General features: G+C 43.6%; 1 protein-coding gene across 3 annotated transcripts in view; it reads right to left on the bottom strand.

Annotated features, from left to right (window-relative positions):
* LOC139273098 (tyrosine-protein phosphatase non-receptor type 14-like) overlaps positions 1–24,562 on the bottom strand; it is a 303,219-nt gene that overhangs the window by 204,063 nt on the left and 74,594 nt on the right. For all 3 annotated transcript variants that reach the window (XM_070889466.1, XM_070889465.1, XM_070889467.1), the window contains one exon: positions 2,172–2,481. In XM_070889466.1, coding sequence (XP_070745567.1) covers positions 2,172–2,345 — 174 coding nt within the window. In that variant the 5' untranslated portion in view covers positions 2,346–2,481. The remainder of the gene's footprint in view (positions 1–2,171; positions 2,482–24,562) is intronic.

The following is a 24,562-nucleotide window of genomic DNA, read 5'->3' as shown; positions in this document are numbered from 1 at the left end:
TCCCTGTTTTCAACCTTGCTTTTATCCCTTCGCCCCCAACCATTCTTCCCTTAATCCCTCTTGGTCTACCTTGTAAGGCACTTTGAGATGGTTCTTTACAAGTGAGGAAAATATAGAAATTCAAGTTGTTCCTATTGAATGTGGAATAGTTTAACGACCTTGTTTATAGACAAAAAGAATACAACTATACTCAAGGATGTTAGTAAATTAGCGTTGAATCTGGGAAGTCAGCAGTAATTCCATAACTTAGACAAAATAAAGCCTACAGATCTGGTATTTTTTTAATAAGGCAAAGCAAATAAAATCATTGCTTTATGAACAAATTAGTAAAAAAGCAGAATAGGGCACATAAACATCAGCACTTCTAATGAACATATTTACTTGTGCCGTGCACAAAGTTTCTCTCCCAGCTCATTCACTCAAATACTCCTACCTTAGAAGCAGAAACCCTTCACGTGAAATTATTGTGTTATCACCTTGCAAACTATTCAATTTATACTGCAATTCATTACATCCAAAAGACATTTAGCCAGCATTTTATCAGCACATCTGGAAAATAGCTGGGGGGGGGGGGGAAGGGGCAGGGGGAAATTGCCCCTTTTTCAGAGACCGGCTAGTGCCTCCGGGGGGCGCTAATGGGGCACACAACATATTTTGCCCCGGGGGGGGGGGGGGGGGGGGGGCGGTGGTGGAAATTGCTCGGGAGGTTGCAGAAGTAGTGCCCTGGGCCGGCGCATGAACCAGCGATGATGTCATCACCATGCGGAGCGGCCCCTCAGCGCCAGGTGCCAACCCCTTACCTCTCCGTGGCCTGCGAGGCTGGTGCGAGCGGATGTCAACGCCAGCTTCTTGGGTCACGAGGCTGTCCGACATCCGCTCGCGGGCAGAAGTTAAAGGGGAGGTCGCCAGCGCCCCGCGCCGCCATCTAGCTTTTTTTGCCGACTCTCCGGTTGGCTTCCCTACATGCGCAGTTTCGCATGGTCAGGGCCGCCATCATGCAGCCCGGCATTCTTGTTTTGGGTGCTGGCTGCAGGCTCGGTACCACGCTGCCCTGGGGGTGTAGTGGAGGCCATCAGAGGTCTGCAACGACCCTCCCCTATAAGCGATGGGGAGGGGCATTGAAACGGGTCAGCACTACACGGAGCATCCACATAGCACTGCACTACTCACCCCAGCATCGCTCCAGGACCCGCCCCTAAAGGAAATGGAGCCTGCGAATTTGCGCTCCACTTCCTTTGAGGGGCGGTAAACCCAATTCAGCGGCCGGGGCAGGACATCTGCACCAGGCACAGGAAGTCCTGGCCCCAGCAGGTGATCGCCCCCAATCGGGGTGCAGGGCAATTTCACATCCCAAGCTTTCTTTCACTTGTAAAAAAAAAATCATGCCTTAACCCCATGGGGCAAAATTCAGTACTGCTGCGTTTGGGGGCAGTAACCGAGGCGAGGCGGGACTTCCTGCACGCAAGTCCTGTCCAGCCACAAAATTAGGGTTACCCCCCCTGAGAGGAAGTGGAGCACAATGTCGGGCACTCCACTTCCTCTCGAGGGCAGGACCGGGGCGGTAAGCATGCAAATTTTCAAGCCTCGGTTATTGCTCCCAAATGCAGCTGCACTGAATTTTGCCCCATGGGGTTAAGGCATGACTTTTTTTTTTTACAAATGAAAGAAAGCTTTGGATTACACAGCAGAGGGGCGAAATTGCCCTCTCCACCTAGCGCTGGTGCAAGCACAGGGCGCTCCCCATCTGTTAAAGGTGGGGGGGGGCCATGCTGTGAGCCCTGCAGTAGGACGAGGGGCCTCCACCATGCCACTGGAAATGCAGGGTGTCGTGCTGCACCATCGCGGCATGGACCCCGCGAAATGGGCAGCGAATGGCGCTACCCAATTTCCACCATGCGGCAAAAACGGGTCGCTGCACACGGTGATGATGTCATCATCGCCAGCGCAGCGGCCCGGGGCACTACCAGCAGGAACGAGCCGCTGCAGGTCCGCGCCTCCAATAACTTCCGTGCAATTCTGCGGGCGCCGGTAATGCCCCCCCCCGGGACCCTCTCAGGCAAGAAATCGTATGCGCCCATGGGCCCCAACGTAAGGCGCAAACGACGCAAATTCCTCCCTTCTATGTCTTCCCATTTTATTATTTATCAGATTTACATATTAAGTTTGCCTACCTCACGCAGCTCCAGCCGCTGAGCCACAGCCTCCAGGCATTCCTGTCCTGTGCTCTCCACGGACAGCGTGCACTCGATGACATTGTTATCCAGCAATCGGATGCGTGTCACAAAGCAGTTCTTGCTCAGGACATTGTACCGTCTGGTCCTCCTTAGTTTCAGCCTGAAAGGCATGGCTCACTAGCCTTGGAAGCTGCCTCTCTCAGAACTGAATCCTTCAAACAGTTTGCCGGTTGTCTCACAGCTCCTTTTCTGCTGAGGGTGAAAACAGCTGCCCCTTTCCTGGTGACATTTAAGGATTTGAGGCTTCCTGTGAACAATGAGATAGAGATTAGTCAGATCCACTTTGGAAAGAAAAACCTTGACAGTTTGTATCAATGTTTTGAATAAAAAGTTAAAGTTAGGGGCACAATTTACTCAAACAACTGGGAGATTTCTCTGAAAAGAGAGCAATTGATTCTGGCTTTGTAAAAAGCAACAATATTTTTCATAAGAATTTTAAACAAATATTTTTCATTAATGTTTTCAGAAAATGTCACCGATTCCTGAGGGGTATGTTAATGTTAGCATTTCACTTTGCTCGAACCATGTACAGTAGTGTACTGAGTGATGCACAGACAGAAGGCAAGTTCGTTTGGTGAGAGCAAGGGCACTTTAGTACTTTCAAGATTTTTTGTCTCACCCTAACCTCTCTCATAATTCAGTACAAATTGGCAATATTAATCAGAGAAGTCATGAAAGGGCAGCAATTGCAGAAATAAAACTGTTACATTGCAGTATGTAGGTTACGGAGATAGCGGTTAAGACACAATTTTGGCGCAAAGCAAAGGGAGCTTTGCGTCAAGCGGTGCAATACCCAACCTAGACGGGTTCAATATTGTTACTAACACTGGGGGTGTCCAAAATAGAAGTGTTCCACTTCCCAGCCGACATCCATCACCTTGATGATCACAAAAATACATCCGTCGTATATCACATAGTTATAAAGTTACTTTAGAAACCACTCGTGCAGATTTTGAGATGTTTTTACAATCCCTTGATAGTTTTGTAATGTACTGTTAAGTATTTATTCTATTTGGGACAGGTTAGCTTGAGTAAATGATTTACCAGAATGTTTTTCATATCTAAACCTCCAATAGCTATTGAATAACAAGGTGTGATGCTAGCTGCTTTACTGTTGATTAACAATGAACAGGTTAGCTCTTGCAAAGAGATGGATAGGAGCATAGAAAGTAAAACTACATGTTAGCAAAAACTTTTCTGCCTTCTTTTGGCCTCAAAATGAACACTGGTCCTCTAGATCAACACTAGCACCACATTGATCAATGTCCAATGTCCAAGCAAAAGTGGGAGTGTGACTGAACCGATAGACCAGTAAATATGTTCCAAGAGCAATCAAATTCTGCTCACTACCCCCACATGTTCTTATAAAACACTTCAAGGAAGGCATGAAATGAACATTTTATTTAATTTGGTAGAATTTTGAAGGACCGGTCACTTATCAGCTTCCAGAGTTTCATTTTGATCTCCGTTCATTATTGTGTGCTCAACAAAACACTAGAAGCAGGTGGTTACACTTAAAGCAGGCTCAACATACAAAAATAAAATGGTTTGGAAACATAACCTTATTTGATCAAAAACCTTTCTTGTGGACATAATGAAGCATCTTTCCTCTTACATTGCAATCTGAAAAATGTTTTGTATTTTTATAAAGTATACACAAAGAGGGAAATAATAGATGTTGCTAGTGACAAATTACTGTATCATGATACAAGAGCATCCCCAGCTACAATCGATATTGGGAGACACATCAGTCAGTGGACTTGGTTCCTACAAACTCTACATTGAGAGAGAAGCAGTCCTGCCATCCCTTTGTCTCCCCAATCCTACCACACCCCCAACCTTCCTTGGCAGAATCACTGCAATGTTGGACCAGGCATATTTAACCAATGCGCAATGAAGAAAAAAAATCAAGTTGATGTTTTAATGTTATGTAGTACTATTAATTCATTATCTCAAAATTGTTCCCCACAACTACAAGTAGTGACAGACTTGTAACTACGAATGCTTTACCCTAATGTTAAACAGCTCAAAATTCTCTATCCAGATAAATCCTAAATTAAAACAGATACAATCTATGGGCCCAAGTTTCGGCCTGGACGCCCGTTTTTCGCGCCACAAACTGCGCCTAAAAAAAACTTAGATTCTCCGGCTCCCTGCTAGTCCTCTGGAGTCGGGCGCGGCGCAGCACGAGCTGTTGGGGGCGGAGCCAGGTTCCTGCGCTGAAAACAGTGCCGGGACCGCTGCACATGCGCTACAGTGGGCGCGCATGTGCAGTAGCTCCAGGCGCCCAAAACTGTGTGGGAGGGGCCCGAAGCACGCCGCCCTTAGCCCTGGCCGAATGACCTCATTGGGGCTGCGTGCATAAGGCTGCCTCCCACGCCCAGCTCCTGCTTTCTCCCGACCCGACTCGACTCCTGCTTCACCCCCCACCCCCCGCCCCGTCCCCGGACCCGACCCACAGACTGGACCCGACCAGTGCTTCCCCCCACCCGACCCGCGCTCTCCTCCCCCCACCGGAACCAACCCGACCTCCCTTCTCCCCCCCCCCGACCTGTGCTCCCCCCGACCCGACCCGCGCTCCCGACCCGACCCAACGCCACCTACCTGTAAATCTGGTGCTGGGGACGGGCCCTGCCCGAAGTCTTGGGCCCAGCCAGGCCCGGCCCGTTCAACCTCCCTCCCCCTGCTCCTTTCCCCCCCCCTTCTTCTCCTTCTCCCCCCCTTTCCCCTTCTCCTCCCCCACTCCCTTCCCCTTCTCCTCCCGCACCCCCTTCCCCTCCCGCACCCCTTCCCCTTCCCCTCCCCCCCACTTCTCCTTCTCCTCCCCCCCACTTCTCCTTCTCCTCCCCCACCCCCTTCCCCTTCTCCCCCTCTCTGCCTCCCTCCCCCTGCTCCCCCTCTACCCCCCTCCTCCCCCACCCCTCGCTGTCAGAAACACAGACACTGACAGACAGAGAGTGAGAGACACAGACAGACAGACAGACAGAGATAGAGACACTGACAGAGACACACTGGGAGGGGGGGGGGCATCCCAGCATGCTGTTGGAGGGCTCCCGGTGCTGCAGTCGGTAAGTAGAAAATGTTTTATTTATTGATTTAAAAAAAATATTATTTCTTGGTTGATTTATTGATGTTTTTGTCATTTATTATTAATGATGGCTTTTTATTTGTAAAACTGAAGTGTTTAATGTTTGTAAACTTCCCTTTAAACCCCCCCCCCCATTCCCTACGCCTGATTTGTAACCTACGCCTGATTTTCTAAAGTGTAGACAAGGTTTTTTCGAGCGTACAAAAATCTTCACTTACTCCATTCTAAGTTAGTTTGGAGTAAGTTTTCACTGCCGAAACTTTGAAAACAGGCGTAAGTGGCTAGGTACGCCCCCTTTTGAAAAAAAAATTCTGTTCCAAAGCGAAACTGTTCTAACTGACTAGAACTGGAGCAAACTAAATGCCGAGAATTTGAATTTCTAAGATACTCTGTTCTACACCAGTTGCTCCAAAAAATCAGGAGCAACTGAGGCCGAATCTTGGGCCCGTAATGTTGCTGGCTTTTTTTTTTCAACAGTTTCAGAGGACACAGTAGAACAACAAAAAATGTACGCACACCATTTCTGAATTTTTTGACTGCAATTATACCACTTTTGTAAAGTGGTTTTGGGTTCATAAAAGTAACAGTACCTGTATTACTTCGGAATCAGGTCCCTGTCAGATTTCAGAACATACTGAAACCAGATTATGCAAAATGGCCTCCTGGAGAAGGTCTCACACCATTTGGTCTTTGAGCCCATAGTGTATTGCCGGAGCAGTGTGAAGCCACATTTTTTTTTTAAAAAGAACGTGCCAATGTGCATTTATGTAGTGCTTTCCTCATTCTTCAGAATGTCCCAAAGCGTTTCACAGCCAATGATATTTTTTTGAAGCGTAGTTACTGTTATCTGGGGTGACGTCAGAGCCAATTTCAAACAGCAGATGAAACGAATGGCCAGTTTACCTGCTTCTGATGGTGCTAGTTAATAGGGGAATGTTGCCCAGTCACTTGCAGAACTCCCTCCTCTTCTTTGTCCTGCTGAATAGATGGCTAGGACCTCAGTTTGCTCTCATCTGAAAGAGGCGTAGAATCTCCTGGGTTCTTTATAGCCATAGTATTGAATCCTTTAAATTTCATGAAAAAACAAATGCTCCCAGCCACCCTCTCCCAAGATTAAAAACACCTGGTGGGGCAGCAAAGCTCCACTCATCGGCATGAACATGACTGGGAAGAGCTCTCTCCTGTATGAGAAGTACTCAAATCTTGTCATCTGTGCTTTGTACTTTTCAGCCAGGAGTCTCAAGTTGGTAGTGCAGTATATAAAATATTTATTTATATTACAATGGTGCATCAGAACATCAATAAATCCTACTTCAGGCAGCACACTTTGTTACAGATGCACAGTAACTTTAAAATGCTAGGTGCAACCTGAAAGTGACAAGCCTATTTCAATCTGCAAAATTGTTTGACCAATATATTTAGTCCAGCAATTTAATTTTCTAGCTTAAAGAAAAGGCCATCTTAAACACCGCTCCAGATTGACAGTATTGTGCACTACATAGTATACTACTTCCTTATAATTATAAAACAAAGTAAGATTTGATTTACCATGAGCAACACTACGCAAGATGCTAGTAAATGGTATGACAACCTGTTTTATTTTTAACACACTTTCTGTTTCACACTTCAATGTCACATTTTTTATATGCAATTTTTTGCAGTGATTATCTTCAATTTCAATTTCATAAATCAGCAACGAATCAACTGGACATACAGTAAGAAAGGAAAACTAACAACCAACAAAAAAAAGCAAAATAGGCAGTCAATAGGTGAACCAACCTTTGTTCAAAATATTTCTTCAAATATTTTTAAAGATTTTTTCCCCTTTTCCCTCTAGACAGCTGACTACACACCAGTAAAAATGTTGAAAATAAACAAAACTATAAAATTGTCCTTTGTGCCTTTGCATTCTTTCATTACATTTTAATCAAAGGTTTCAGCCTCTCTGAAAAGCCAAAGTTTGATTTGATATTCTTCTCCTATCTAGATGAAAAGAGTTAGAACCACACCTGTACCTGCAGTTCCCACCATACCACAGTCTGAGCTCGTGCATTGCAGAGAATGTTCCAGGATGCATCGGTATGATTTTATCAGGCAATCTCGGAACTCCTACACAGCAAGTGAGCCCCAAATGGGCAGAGGAAACGTTTCAAAGACATCCTCAAAGCCTCCTTGATAAAGTGCAACATCCCCACCGGCACCTGGGAATGCCTGGCCCAAGATCGCCCAAAAGAGCATCTGGGAGGGTGCTGAGCACCTCGAGTCTCATCACAGAGCATGCAGAAATCAAGCGCAGACAGCGGAAGGAGCGTGCGGCTCCCCTCCTACCCTTTCCTTCAAACACTGTCTGCCCCACCTGTGACAGAGACTGTAATTCCCGTATTGGACTGTACAGCCACCTGAGAACTCATTTTTAGAGTGGAAGCAAGTCTTCCTCGATTTCGAGGGACTGCCTATGAAAATGAATCAGGCAATCTGTGCAATAACTCAAAAGCACATCTTTCCTTGGGCTAGGATTATAATTTATGCATTTAGCAACAACCTGAAAACTCTAGCTGCTCCATTTCAACCATCCCACAAAAGCCTTGGAAATATTTTTCAGCAAGATTTATAACAAATCCTTAAGTCAACATAGTGCTGTCATTACCCTATTTAAGGAACAGTTTGCCCTCCTCCTTCTTAGAAATGCAAGCACCTTCAGAATATATATATTTTTTTTTAAAACAGTGTAATAGTTTTATCATCCACTGCAAAATGCATCCTTTTAAAAGGGTTCTCATGAAGAGCGTATCCATTGGCTGGCATGTACCATGTAACTACATTCCAACATGAGCTCTAATGAGACTTTGTACGCACTATATAACGATCACATTTAATTAGGACATGACGCGACAAATACTTTGGCTCAAATTGAGGTCCATTTTGCTGAGGCGCTCCAGAATTCTATCAGCGTGGCAAGAAAAGATTTTTCATTTGCTGCTGTCAAGACATATTTCGATTGTTAACATTTCACATTTGTTTGTCCAAGATCCATTCAAATATGAGACAAGGTTTGGTTTTTACATGCCCAGAACAGGTTTTCTTTTTCATTGCTGTTGGCAGATTGGACTCCTAGGAATTTCAAACTTGGAACCCCGCATTTTGCAATGCATTATGCACGATTGTGCTGTCATATGTGAGGGCTGAAACTCCACAAGCACAAGCATCTGCACTGATTATTAATACTTAACTGGAGAATGTAACTGTTGGACCTGTTCAGTAAGACTAGGATAGAGAACAAAGGAGGATACCAGGATACTAGCCTGGTTCTTTAATGAGATGGCGAAGGGGAAAGAAAGAAAAATAATAAATATTTAACTTGTCTATTTTCTTTATCATTGAACAGGAAAGATGGGAAGAATCTCATTTAGCATCTCACCAAAAAGATAGCCCTGATTTTAACCTGGAGTGGGAATCGGGTGGACGAGACGAGTGCCAAAGCCCGACATCACAAGCGTGAGGCCCGGGGCAATCATTTGAGTAAAATTGACGAGTTTCCCCCCAGATTGGTTCAGAAAATGCGCCGCCCACCCATTTTGCTGCGCAATTTCAGGCGAGTTGCTCAAGGCCTACTTAAAGCAGTAATGCACCACTTACAATGAGGCCACGTTCCCTGATGCTAGATTTCTTTTGCACAGACTGGACAGAATTCTGCCGGAGTAATAAATCAGTGAAATGTTCCTAGGTTTTCTGATGCCTCACTGGAGGTCCTGATGGAGGTGGTCAGGACAAGGAACATAAACAGGAAGTATATCCAGCAGGTTTGAATAGAGGTGGCTAAGAGAGTCAGTGCCAGCAGCATGACCCCCAAGACCTAGTTTCAATGTAGAAATAGGTTCAATGACCTCACAAGAGCAGCACGAGTGAGTATAGCTCTTCGTCTTTCCATCTCTCTCATAACACCTGCCAACACTTCTTTCACCCCCTCTCCCACACACTCAACAATTCCCTCTCCTCTATCACATCCTTCAATATCCAATCACAAGGGCATACTCACTTCTTCCTTTGCTGTTTTCACAGCACACACCAACAGCATTCTCTTCTCACATCCTAGCATTTCCACGACTAGAAATTCCTCCCAGCACTCATTCCTCACTTCACATTCATCACTTTCCCATCCTTATTATATCTTGCTTCTTCTCCAGCTCTCAGCAGATGCACAATATGCCCTACACCTATCCACTTTGGCTGGGCTTTATTAGCAGGTGGGACACTGGACAGAACTTCCGCTACCTTGTGTTAAAATTGCATCGGGCCACAATGACATCATAGGATGTATGTTTGCATGTATTCAAACATGCCTGCCTCTGCCAGGAGCCTCGGCCGACTTTTAAAAAACTGCCGTTAAAATAGCAGTTGGCGGGAAAGCTGCAGGAATGAAGCGGAAATACTCTGAAAAGATTTCCAGTGTCTCGTACATGATCAGCTTTCCTCAGTGGCCAGTATCTCTGTTGTTCCAGAGACTGAGTCGATCTTAAAATACATTCTCCTTTAACCAACACAGCTTTAAACAGGGCTGGCTCTTCCCATACAATGGCCCACATTTTACCGGAATGGCGCATTTGGCCCCGAGCGCCACTAGTTGGATCGTTGAGCGCTATGGTCCACTAGTGGCGGGTTTAGGTCACCAGTTGCTGGAGAGCTCATTACTATAGGCCACAGCAAGGTTTTCTGTCAATTCCGATTTTGATCACATGAACAGTATTGGAATATTCATCCATCTTTTATTCTGATTTATAAAAGCGTGTGTTTGGCGTGTGAAGTTACCACAAATCTGTTAGTCAGGTTATTTATTTTGTTTTCTAAAGTTATGGAAACATAATTCTTGGGTGTAATATGGGCAACACATTAAACTGCAGGTACCTGAGCTAATTGAAGACTTCTACATTGTAACTGTTTTCCGATGTTGATGGGCAAATTCATTTCAAAGCAATCACCCTGTCTTTTGCAGGAGAAATATATTAAAAACTCAATGCAAGATCTATTGGAAAACATTTATGATAATTCATTTCTCAGATATTGCTGCTTTTAAATTCAGAGCAGCTGCATAGTCTCTAATCGTCGCCTTAACTCTTCAAACAGATCAATATTCTAAATTAGTGATTGACACTGTTAAGGTACCAGAGGTCAGTGAATGGATATAAACATTAAATGGCTATCAAAAATTCAATTCCACCCAAGAAACATTCCAGCCAGCTTTTATCTCCAAAAGCCAATTAGTTTTGCATTAGCTAAATAAATCGGCAAAGCTCAGTAAAAAAGACATCAATGTGTACGGGAAAGCAAGCTTAGAGCAATAAATCACACTGCTGCCAGGTCACTGTTCTGGTTCAGTCCAAGTTGCAGCGGCGATCAAAGCAGCTAGTACTCTGGTTCTTGGACTAATAATCCAGAGGCATGGACTAATAATCCAGAGAATGAGAGTTCAAATCGCACCATGGTAGTTTTAGAATTTGAAATCAGTTGAAAAAATTCTGGAACTAAAAAGCCATGATCAGTAAAAGCTATCAGATTGTTGTAAAAAACCCAACCAGTTAATTAATGTCCTTTTAGGGAAAGAAATCTGCCGTCTTTAGCCGGTCAGGCCTATATATGAACCCTGTCCCTCAACAACGTGGTTGACTCTTAACTGCGCTCTCAGTTGTGAGGCCATCTAAGCATAGGCAATAAATGCTGGCCTTGCCAGCGACGCCTGCATCCCAAGAATGAATCTTTAAAAGTTAATCCAACAAATTGAACATTATTTATAGAGCGACGAAACTATGAAAATCAAATTCTCACTGTTTCAGTGAGGCTCGTGGTGGAGCGGTGCAGAGGGTCCCAGGAAATCTTGGCGTGGCAGAAATAATGGCCTGAGTCACTTGCATTATAATTTCCTGGACTATCTGTGCCATACGTAGTAGATGCGCCATTTCTACAGCAGACATTTTCAGCAAATTCCAGCCAATGTATCTTACAAAAAACAGAAGCTCCACAGCATCAAATAGGAATTTTCAGCACGGCATCTGTCATAATTCTCATAAACTTCTCTAAACAAATACAGAGACTCGATTGGAATCTCTCAACAGTACTTGATAGTGCATGTAAAAGAAAGACTCGCATATATATAGCGCCTTTCACGACCACCAGACATCTCAAAGCGCTTTATAGCCAATGAAGTACTTTTGGAGTGTAGTCACTGTTGTAATGTAATTTTAGTAGTTAGAATCAGATATTTACGGCACAGAAGGAGGCCATTCGGTCCATCGTGTCTGTGTCTCAGTCTTTCTAGTGGGAATCATTTTGATTAACTCAGTAAGACTTTGTGAAACGGTGTATTTGCATGTATATGCAACTGTAATCTATATGATTCCTTCTATTCAGAACGTGCATTTTTGTTACAGTACTTCAACTCCTATCCGTTGCACAAAGCATTTATGCAGTTACTTTAAAAGAAATTCTGCTCATACGCACAACATAAATCAGAAGTAAAATGGGCACCGTGCCAGATAAGTCAACAATTCAGTTCATGCACTAGGACCTCACATGATGTAGCAGATCAGAAATGCTGGTGAACCTGGTGCCAAGACTGAGAGATCCTGTAGCAAACAATATCAATACCTTCTTAGGGGTGTGGAGTGGCAGCCTCTCGTCTTGTGAACGACTGCCTGAACCATGCAATCGTGTTATTCCACAGCAGGAAGATCCTCACCAGGCTGCAGCAAAGCCAGCTGCTTAAAACCTTAATAAATCGGTGTAGCAGTGGTTTAGCTATGCCAGACAGAACCAAATAATGCCAGTGCCTCGCTTTTTTTCCCTTGACTAATCGCAGTTTAACCGCTGCTTGTTACTTTACTTCTTTGCGAGGAGCAGTTTTACAATTTCTCTTTCCTCGGGGGAAAAACAATCCAGTTTCAGATATCATGTCTGTTCTTGTTATACCTTCTGTTACTGGAATGCTGCTCTGGATACAATCCAGCATTCCATTTAAGGCAAAACAAACAAAACAGCAACTGAAGGCAATGTGTAATCCTGAACCAGACAATTTAGAAAGGCAACCTGTGAGACTAAATGTAAACAGTCGGAAAGATATTTGTGTTGCGTGCACTGCAGCATTCAGCATTTTTCTCTCGTTTGACACCGCAACAAGCACGGACACCATTTGAACCAGATACTCTCGTCAGCCAGGAGAAGCAGCACTTTCAGATGGTTTGCCAAGATGGAAGGCATTTCAATTTCCTATCCCTCCCAATGCATTTCACAAGTTACATTCTCCAAATGTAACATCCCAATTCGCCACACCCCAAATCACATTCCACACAAATTATTATTTCCACAATAACAACTTGTATTTATATAGCGCCTTTAACGTAGTAAAACGTTCCAAGGCGCTTCACAGGAGTATTAGCAGATAAAAAATTTGGCACCAAGCCACCCAAGGAGAAATTAGAGCAGGTGACCAAAAGCTTGGTCAAAGCGGTAGGTTTTAAGGAGCATCTTGGAGGAAAGAGAGGTAGAGATGAGAGAGTTTAGGGAGGGAATTCCAAAGCTTAGGGCCTAGGCAGCTGAAGGCATGGCCAACAATGGTTCAGTGATTCTAATCAGGGATGCTTAAGGGGACAGAATAAGAGGAGCGCAGACATCTTGGGATGGGGGGGGGGGGGGGGTTGTGGAGCTGGAAGAGATTACAGAGATAGGAAGGGGTGAGGTAATGGAGGGATTTGAAAACAATGATGAGAATTTTGAAATCAAGGTGTTGCTTAACTGGGAGTCAATGTAGGTACAGTTACATTTTCTCTGCCATGACACTGAAATATCTCCACCACAAGGTGACACTTCACAATTAATAACAGCACACAGAAGTGCAATTATACCCCCGCCTCTCATTTTCACCACAGCAACAGTGCCACTAGTTTCCTGCTACTTTTATTCGATGGGGAATGGAAGCATGAAAATATATTTTCATGCAACAGGTGAAATTCCACCAATGCAACTGATTTCCCTTCAGCACCACATTATCTCACTGACCATAGTTTCATGCAATACTTCGGATTTTTTGAAGAGATGAGGTATAACACAAGGTCCTCTGCTCCCCCTTTTCCATTAAGAGAATGCATCATTTGGAGTAAAGAATAATCCCTTCATGGTATGAAGCCAAGTCTTTCCAGCAAGTCAATACTGGTGGTGCAACTTCCAAATTTAAAATTTTCCATGTTATATATGACCAAGAAAAAAATATCTCCTCCAATTTCTTCTCCTCTCTTGAGGACACCGACTCCTCTTTATAACATAGTTCCAGAAACAACAGCTACCAGGTGGTGACTAGTGGAGTGTCGCAGGGCTCAGTGCTGGGACCCCAGCTCTTTACAATATATATTAATGATTTGGATGATGGAATTGAGTGTAATATCTCCAAGTTTGCAGATGACACTAAACTGGGTGGCAGTGTGAGCTGTGAGGAGGACGCTAAGAGGCTGCAGGGTGATTTGGACAGGTTAGGCGAGTGGGCAAATACATGGCAGATGCAGTATAATGTGAATAAATGTGAGGTTATCCACTTTGGGGGCAAAAACAGGAAGGCAGAATATTATCTGAATGGTGGCAGATTAAGAAAAGGGGGGGTGCAGCGAGACCTGGGAGTCATGGTTCATCAGACATTGAAGGTTGGCATGCAGGTACAGCAGGCGGTGAAGGCGGCAAATGGTATGCTGGCCTTCATAGCAAGGGAATTTGAGTATAGGAGCAGGGAAGTCTTACTGCAGTTGTACAGGGCCTTGGTGAGGCCCTACCTGGAATATTGTGTTCAGTTTTGGTCTCCTAATCTGAGGAAGGACGTTCTTGCTATTGAGGGAGTGCAGTGAAGGTTTATCAGATTGATTCCTGGGATGGCAGGACTGACATATGAGGAGAGACTGGATCGACTGGGCCTGTATTCACTGGAGTTTGGAAGGATGAGAGGGGATCTCAGAAATATATAAAATTCTGACAGGACGGGACAGGTTAGATGCAGGAAGAATGTTTCCGATGTTGGGGAAGTCCAGGACCAGGGGACATAGTCTTAGGATAAGGGGTAAGCCATTTAGGACTGAGATGAGGAGGAACTTCTTCACTCAGAGTTGTTAACCTATGGAATTCCCTACCGCAGAGAGTTGTTGATGCCAGTTCATTGGATATATTCAAGAGGGAGTTAGATATGGCCCTTGCGGCTAAAGGGATCAAGGGGTATGGAGAGAAAGCAGGAACGGGGTACTGAGGGAATGATCAGCCATGATCTTATTGAATGGTGGTGCAGGCTCGAAGGGCCGGATGGCCTATTCCTGCATCTATTTTCTATGTTTCTATGCAAGAAGCTATTCTTTATCCTCCTGTGCTGTAATTTCCATTCTTCTGTGTAAACTCTCGTTCACTGAGTCCGAGCTGAGGGAGTGGTTTAGAACGGTTAGTGCTGAGCTGAGTTTAGGACAACGTGTCCTGTGATAAGTGACCCCAACACCGAGCCCACTGTCCTTTGTGCAATCTCTCGGCTTGGTTCAGTTTGGTCCGGGTCAGCTGGTTTTGGCATGTGAAGGCCAAATACAGATCAACTCTGACTAAGGCTCCCAGTTCAGAGTCGTCACCTTCACAAAGAACCTGACTCCAAACCAGAGTCCAAAGACAGAGAGAGAGAGAGAGAGAGAGAGAGAGAGAGAGAGAGACGGGGCCAGTTAAAAGTAGCATCGACTAGGGAGCCTGACCGTGCTTTGTGCAGTGCAGGGGAATTTGGTGGTAGTTACATGGTAAGTATTAGCAGGTTATAGGATTACTACTAGTTACAGTTAGGATATCGGGGCATTACATCTAATGTTTCATATGACTATCAGCAAGTTATCATATTCCTGCTTGTTATGAGGGAAATCTGAGTGTTACTAATATTACTATTAGTTACCGGTGCAATTTCAGTGAGTTACCATTAGTTACTGATAGAATCAAAGTTCCTCTCACCTCTGGTTTCCCTCCTGCAAATTCCTCCGCAACCTTCAGTTTCCTCACTCCGCCTGCTGCCTGGTATTCAGAATGTCTCGCACAACAGCTGCAAATCTACCAGCAAAAATACTCACCTACAGAAGACCCAACCTTTATATGGTAAATGCAGTGACATTTGTAGATGTCACGTGGTCAGAATGCTACGCGGCCAGATCGTCACGTGATCAAACCTCCAACCAGAGATGGCACCCTTCTAAACTGACTTTGGGGAAGGCATCCAAGCCGATCCTCACCCTGTTTGCACGGAACACCCCACACATATTTTCCAGCAGAGGTCACTGTACAAACCACAGGAAGAGGAACTCTGTGTGATTTTCCCCTCAACCCAGCTGAGATTAGCTAATTCGACAGGGATCCAACTTGGGGCCTTGTTGATCTGAAAGGCTCAGTTCCATGACACCTATACTTTCACCAGACAAGCCATCGGGGGAGTCCAGGGGGGGAGAAATTTGAGAACGTCTCATCTGGGGCGATAACTTTTAAAAGTTTGAAATATTAGTGCAAGGCGCAGCAGGTGGGCCGGTAGCTGTGCAGCGCTGCTCAATGGGCCATGCAGCGCTGCACACATTAGAAGGCTCCTTCTCTCCCTTAAAGAGAAGGGCCATCGCTGCCGGCTCTGCAAATGAAGACTTACCTTCTCCTCGACGGCAGCCACGATCCAGCCCGATCAGCCTGATGCACTCCAGCAGAGTGCTGGGCTGATCAATCGCGGGCAGCAAAGAAGGAAAAAAAAAAGAGAGAAAGATTTTAATTTTTTTTTAAAACCTACCTCGGCCACCTCGCTTTAAGCATTGTCCCCGAAGCGCTCGGCCTCCCTCCTGCAGCTGCCAGTGTTTTCGCCCGGCGATACTGCAGGGGGCGGAATGCAAGTTCGGGTCCGGGGCGTTAGAGGTGATGCGCACGGTGTGACATCACAATCCCGACCATGACGGGAGTCAATCTTCTCGCCACACCCGGTCAGTAAGTCGTTAGCACCCCGTTATCGTTGCCCCCCCCACCCCGGAGGAAATAACGGGAGGCGCTAAGGCGGCCAATTTCTAGGCCCAGGACTTTTGAAAGAATAAAAGATCAGAGACTGGCATTGTAGCTGACCATGCTGCCCCACATGGCAGTTGGATGTAGATTCATTTGTGCAATTCCCCACAGGATGCATTCCTGTTCAGTTGTGCCAAAAAGTGAGAGATGGGGAAGATAATCCAAGATACTTACACACCTCCTCACGGCCAGCTCAACAATAGCAATGACACAGGACTCGGAACAGACCACCTGGCCATCCTATTGTTACATGGATGGTGAAAATAGGAGGTGCCAAAAAATTTAAAATGTTGTATGGGTATTATTACCACTTTAAACAACACTTAGAGCTTCACAACTGCTAATACTACAGTCAGAAAAACATAATGAAAGGGTTCTACTTTTACAGCTTTCCCTTGCAAAACACCCCACATTCTTGGCACTTGAATGCCCTGCACATAACTCAAGTCGATCAATGGCCTCAGTGACACATACAGAAGGGAAAAAAACACAAAGTAAATAATACTCTCCTAAATAAAGGCAAGACGTATAACTTGAAACGTTGCTCATTTCTCAATGGAAATTTGTCATTATTTCACACCGACTGTATGATCACAAATGATCACAGCAGTTGTAATGCTGGGGAAGTTCAAAAGTAGTCACAATGCCAGGACAATGAAATTGGTTGGTGATACATAACCTCTATTAATTGCCGCCAGCTAATGAACAGACTTTTAGGATACTCATATTACAACAACAACTTGTATTTATATGGCGCCTTTAATGTAGTAAAACGTCCCAAAGCACTTCACAGAAATGCTATCAAAACAAAATTTGACACCGAACCGCATAGGGGAGCCACATAGGGGATGTTAATGCAGCTGATCAAAAGTTTGGTCAAAGACGTAGGTTTTAAGGAGCATCTTAAAGAGGAAAGAGGTAGAGAAGAGAGAGATTCAGAGAGGGAATTCCAGAGCTTAGGGCCTTGGCAGCTGAAAGCACGGCTGGCAATGGTGGAGCGGTTAAAATCAGGGCCAGAATTGGAGGAGTGCAGATATGTGGTTGGATGCGAACACGTCATTGTCAGACTATTTCATCAGTTTATATGCCTTCAGATTAGCTGTTGCATTTCCCATTGAGTTTTCAGGTACAGATATTTATGGCACATGACTTTGAGAATACTTAATGATGGTGTAATGCAAGAAACCATCTTTTGCACAAGTTTCTAATTCCTGCAAAGGTCAGCAATGGAACACACTACCTACGGACATGGAGGAGGAAGATTTCCACTATGTGCTAATTGGAGCAAAATTAAAAATGAACACATTTTTCATGCATTCATGATTTTGTCATATTTAGAGAATAGGAAATCTTCTCCCTAAGTCAAGCTTATGAAAGGTTAGTCGAGTCACAAGCATATTACTTTGTTACTTCTAGGCCATCAGCCTCGAGTCCATTGACTTACAAATGATGCTGTAACTGAACGGAGTGACTGGCATAATGCCAGATGTTGGAATTAAGTTCTTCACAATATTTGTATTATTAATCCATACACAAGTGCTTCTTGCTTTTGAGACTAGGTGGCAGAGAACTTTAAATGTTGCTGGGCTGAGTAAAAGGTTGCAGAAAAGGTGACTATCAGATTGCACAGAATACTCTATTCCAAAGTTATTAATCCAGAAGACCCTCTTTGGAATATTTTTCTTTGGGAAGAGTCACAAACAATAAAAATATCTTCTAAACGAGGAGAGTATTAGAAGGAGAAATTTTATAGGATCTCCCTATCACAACTATGAGATATACGCAGCAAGATCCCATAATCTATACAGCCGCTGAATAACCGCCAGGCATATTCAAAAGGACTGCATGAAGAAAACAAACATTTAACATCTAAAGCACAACAAACTAAGGAAAACAAAATAGTTTTGATTTGTTTACATTTTACTACCATGCATGGTTAGAGAAAAACTATTAATCCAACCAACTACAAGAGGTCACCTTATTTATCCATCAACGGTTTCTGCACACTAATATTCTCCAAAATACATTTCTATACCCATTTCCTTGTATTCCCGTGAGTTTAGAAGGTTGAGGGGAGATCTAATTGAGGTAGTTAAAATGATTAAAAGTATTTGATAAGGAAGATAACCAATTTTTCATGGCGAGTGAGTCCAGAACGGGGGTGGGGGGCGCAATCTTAAAATTAAGCCATGCCATTTAGGAGTGAAATCAGGAATCACTTTTTCACACAAAGGCTGCGGTTTCTTCTACCGAGGCGGGAGAAAGGCAGACGACATCCGAGGCGGGCTGCGACCCCATTCCTGGCTCCATGCCGGCTTACCCCATGACTTTCCCCTGATGGGGCTCGTTAAGTCAGCTCTGCGAGGTTCCCGGCCAATTAAAAGGAAGCGAGTCTGATGATGTCATTGGATGACGCATCATCAGCCGGTTTCCTTAAAGGAACCATTGCTAACTTTATTTTGATAGTTGTGCTGTGCTTATGGAGGGAGTCACAGCACGCAGGGAGGTTATCTTCCCTTCCAATGGGTGGAAGACACCTCCTCAGCATACCAACGCAGCCTGGTTGCACATTGTACAAAGGGCACAAGCAGGGATGTTGTCAGAAGGAGCTGGCTGGTGTGATGCAAACCTTTCAATAATCTCAGTAGATCATGAAATGTTACTGCAAAGCCACACAACATTATCCTATTGTACTACTCATCACATCCCCATCACTCTGCCTTCACTTCCCTTTAGAAGTGGCTTAGTGATTTGTAGTGAATAGTGAGACACAACAAACCCCCCCCCCCCCCCCCCGCAATAGTGAGTGTGATACGAATGGCTTGGGAAGCTTTATTGTGTTGGTGTGAGGTGGTGCCAACCTGACACATCATGTGCTGCATATGAGGGTGTACTGCATGAAGTGAAGTAAATGTGGCCATGGTAAGGCCATCCCTGGCCTCCCGAGCAGCAATATAGTCATGTGCTGATGCCCTCTGTCCATTGCAGCATCAGGTGATTGTGGAGGTTGGTGTTGTTGTTGGTGATGCTGGTGTGCCTAGTGATGTTGGTGTTGGGGATAATCGTGGTGGGATTCTGAGGACCAAGGTGAGATTTTTTCAATGGCACCGATGCTGCTGGAATAAATGGCAGCTGAAGTTGAGATTACAGAAGCGATCTGTCAATGGTGAGAGAGGTTGCTCCAAGGAGGGTGACAATGGATAGAGTTCACTCCAAACACTTCCAATCTTCCTAAATCTGAAAAGTGTATTCCAAATCCCGAAGGCTCCAATTTCCAACATTGGAAAGTGAACAGCTGTGAAATGGTAGCTTTTATACCACTTTTGCAGCTGTCACCTATTCAGAGGAATGGAGAGTCATGGAAAACCCAACCTACTTATCTGACGTGATCCCCGAGCGCCGTGAAAGTCGTCAAAAAGCTGGAAAAATGGTAAGTAGATAGGAAAATGCTGTTTAAGTACCTTTGAACACCATCTTAACTATTTTAATTGGATCATATGCCGCTTATTGTCGGGTCTGTAAAGTGCAGGCAGACCTCCCGGAACTTGGGAAAATGACACGAGGTGGATTCAGAGCGGAATTCCGCCCCGCTGTCAATCTTTTAGATTTTGACAATGGACCCTCCTCTGAATCCGCCCTATGAGCGCTGGCACAATCCAGGCCAAAATGTAGTGGAGATCTGGAATTCACTTCACCAGAAGACTGTCAATGTTGGATCAATTGAAATTTATAAGACGGTGATCAATAGACTTTTATTAGGTAAGGATATCAAAGGATATGGAACAAAAGTGGATAAATGAAGCCGAGTTACAGATCAGCCATGATTTAATTGACTGTTGGAATAAGCTCAAGGGGCTGAATGGCCTACTCCTGTTCCTATGTTCCTATGTTCCATTTCATATCATTTACTGGTCTTCAATTGAGTGGCAAGGCACATGCCCCAAAAGCTTTACCAGTTGCTGCAACTGGCCATTTGGAGAGCAGTCCACAAGACTCATCTCACTTCTGCATAAGAATGTAATAATGAAGCTGAGCCAATTATAAGGAAATTAAGCCATATAGACTAGCGAGGGCTTTGTACCCAGTGCAAAAAAAGCTAATTTAATGGGTTCAGGAGGAGGAAGAAGAAAAAAAAAATCAGCCAGGATTACCAATCCTGATCGCTATTCAGGGAACCCTAAGGGAATTACATACGTATAGACACCAAACTTGGTTGTACCTGTACCCGCTCCCCCCACCTCTGTCAAATGGCCTTCACCCTTCAGTCATGAAGGGAAGAAAATTGTAGGAAGAAAACGCAGACTTAAGAATCAAAAAAAGAAAAGCCAATGAACATTATTGTTGCATTTCACTCAGAGAAGTTACAAACCCAACATACTTCCAAAACAAAGCTATTACTCTACAAAGTAGAGAACCTTTATTTGTAAAACATTTCCCTGCATTGGGAAAATTCACTGCACTGCAATTTCATCCAAACATTGTTATCTGCAGCAGCACAAATAATTATTCTTCTTAAAAAAAGGGAAAGTATAAACACTGGGTATTGTACATAAATCAAACCTGAAATTATTACAGTCTCAAACTTTATTTAAAATACTATTTAAAGCATTGTAAAATATGCTGGGGATGAAATTGGGCATGAATAGTGAAGCAAACCAGGCGCTATTGCATTCTCTACCCGATATTCCGTTCCACTGACTTCAATAGTACTGAATATCGGACATGTCATATAACGTGTCATACAACTGCAATTCCGCCGGTTTTGTTTTCCGGCCCATATCCACTTTCCCCCATTCTCTCCTTCTGATTGAGTCTAAGCTGAAAACAGATTGCATATTTCACAAAAAAGGATAAACAGCCAGAAACTGGCCGTTTCCTTTTGTGAATCAGAAGATAGATTTTTTTTAAAACTAGATTGGGTTTATTTGCACATTTGGCAAAAAACAGAATTAAAATCAGAATAGAAATGAAAATAATACAGAAATAGTTTTGGCGCCTTTAAAAATGATAGGTTTGCATAATAACCAATAAAAGGATTTACATGTGTAAATGTAGGCATCCTATATTGACCTATGCAAGATTGATAAGGTATACAATCATAAAATTGGTGCAGGACAATCAAGACTCATTAAATTCAGGCTAGTTGGTTTAAGAACTGTAACTTAAAAGTATGTCTTGTTAAAAATGATTATAAGGGCATAGAATTGAATACATAAAAATGGACATCAGTTGACACAGATGAAAATAAAAGAGTTTATTGTGAGCCAGCGTGCACACATGCAGAAGACCAACACGGGGACCTCCCTACCTGCCTATCTTTCTCTAAAACATCTGTTACTTTGTGCGAGATACATACAGAATCCTTTTAGAAAAGCCACCTCTGTGAACCTACTGTGCAACAACATGCATTTATGTCATGCTTTTAATGTGGAAAACATCCTAGAGGCACAAGGAAACATGAACACTGAGCCAAAGAAGGAAAGATCAGGAGGGATGCCCAAATACATTCATTTTAAGGAAGGTCTTAAACAATGAGGAAGGTGAAGAGGTCAGAACATAATAGGAGCAGGAGTAGGCGATATGGCCCATCAAGCCTGCCCCGCCATTCAATACCATAGTTGAACTTCTACATCATTTCTCGTTCCCACCCAATCCCCATATCCCTTGATTCCCTTAGTGCCCAAAAATCTATCAATCTTGGTCTTGAATATATACATCGACTGAGCATCTACAGCCCTGAGGTAGAGAATGCCAAAGATTCACTACTCTGAGTGAAGAAATTTCTCCTTATCTCAGTCCTCTTATCCCGAGACTATGACCTCTTGTTCTTGACTCTCCAGCCAGGGGAAATAGCCACTCAGCATCTACCCTGTCAAGCCCTCTAAGAATTTTATATGTTTCATTGAGATCACCTCTCATTCTTCTAAATGCCAGAGAATATAGACCCATTCTACCCAATCTCTCCTCATTGGACAACCGTGTCATCCCAGAGATCGATCTACTGAACTTTCATTGCATCGCCTCTAAGGCAAGTATATCCTTCCTCAGATATGGAGATCAAAACTGTGCGTAGTACTCCAGGTGTGGCCTCACCAAAGCCATGTACAATTGTAGCAAGACTTCATAACTTTTGTACTCCAATCCCTTTGCAATAAAGCCCAACATGCCATTTGCCTTCCTAATTGCTTGCTGTACCTGCATGTTAATTATGGTGATTCATGTATAGAAACCCCCAAATACCTTTGAATACCAATATTTACTAGTCTCTGAACTTTTAAAAAATATTTTGCTTTTCCAGTCTTCCTACCAAAGTGGATGATTTCACACTTCCTCACATTATACTCTATCTGCCACCTTCTTGCCCAATCACTTAACCCTTTGCAGCCTCTTTGTGTCCTTCTCAAAGGTTACTTTCTCACCGAGCTTTGTATCGTAAGTAAACTTGGTTATATTACGTTTGGTCCCCTCATCTAAATCATTGATATAGATTGTAAGTAGCTGAGGCCCAAGCACTGATCCTTGCAGTACCCCACTAGTTACAACTTGCCATTCCGAAAATGACCCATTTAGTCCGACTCTGTTTTCTGTCCATTAATTAATCCTCAGTGCTAATATATTACCTCAAATCCCATGAGTACTAAACTAATGTAACAACCTCTTGTGTGGCACCTTATTGAATGCCTTCTGAAAATCTAAATATACTACATCCACTGGTTCCCCCTTATATACCCTACAAAATATTACACTTTAAAAAACTCCAATAGATTTGTCAAACAAGATTTCCCTTTCATAAAACCGTGTTGACTCTGCCGAACCATATTGTGATTTTCCAAGTGTCCTGTTACTACGCTCTTAATTATAGATTCTAACATTTTCCCTACTGCTGATGTCAGGCTAACAGGCCTGTTCCCTGGTTTCTCTCTCCTGCCTTTCTTGAACAGTGGGGTTACGTTTGTTACTTTCCAATCCATGGGGACCGTTCTATAATCTTGGGAGCTCTGGAAGATCAAAACCAATGTATACACTGTCTCTGCAGCCACCTCTTTTAAAACCCTAGGATGTAGGCCATCAGGTCCAGGGGAATTCCAAGAGTGGGGCCTCGACTGCTGAAGAGTCACCAATGGTGGGATGAAAAAAGTGTGTGGGCGGGGGAAGATGCACAAGAGGCTGGAGTCAGAGGAATGAGTGGTTAGGGGTGCAGGGAAATTTTATTAGCCTGAAGATGGTTAATAGATAAAGAAGCAGTCAATAACTTATGGACATGTGCTATCGAGGTAACAGCACAACAAATTTCTGATCTCAGATGTGCACAAATACCAGATAGTTTGCTAGTTTCTACAGACGAGTAATGCAGTTAACAAGGATTTAACTTTTAAAAACTACAAAGAATGAACACCTTGTATGCTAAAGAAATAGAATAGATGTTAGTACAGTAGTTGGTTGTTTTGGAATTATATGGCATGGGAATTATGAAATGAAATGCATTATAAGTAGTTTCACTGTATTGTACTCACTGTTGAATCTGAGGGAGAAGTCTGTGGGAAAATGAATACAAAATTTCCACAGGAAACTTGTGTAAAATGTAAACCACATTGAGTTACCAAGGCTCTTTATTACAAAAATATGGAAAATTTGAGGCCCATTTCTTAACTGGAAAAACAGCTCATTTTAAAAATCAGGCCATGCTGCATTATCCTCTGCTACATTCTTCCTTATCCACATTTGTTTCCCCTCTCCCTCTAAGTTTTACCACCATCCAAGGTCACAGCAGCATTCCTCTCAGCAACCGGATCCATTTTACTCTCCAATGCTGCAACCACCCTCTCTCTGGTACTCACTCCTAAAAATTACAGGCTACATCCGCAATGTCTCCTGAAACGTACCTGCACACAGTTAATAACCATAAAAACATAAAAGTTTTGCATTCCTAAGCAAACACTGTAAACCTCAATATTTCCTTAATCAACAATTCCCTCTTCTCTCTGCTTGCTCAAACGTATTATTTGCATATGAAGAAGGTCTGTAAAATAAGTTTGAATTTCACCCTCTCAGTATAAAAGGTGGAGAATCATTTTTGTTATAAGAAGGCCTGGACCTTTGTTACAGATTTTTCTAGTTTGCATTCAACAGCAGTATCTGCTGCATTATAAGATTCAAAATACTT

Source organism: Pristiophorus japonicus, chromosome 9 (genome assembly GCF_044704955.1).
Source record: "Pristiophorus japonicus isolate sPriJap1 chromosome 9, sPriJap1.hap1, whole genome shotgun sequence".
NCBI lineage: Eukaryota > Metazoa > Chordata > Chondrichthyes > Pristiophoridae > Pristiophorus > Pristiophorus japonicus.
This window is presented reverse-complemented; position numbering and strand designations above follow the sequence as displayed.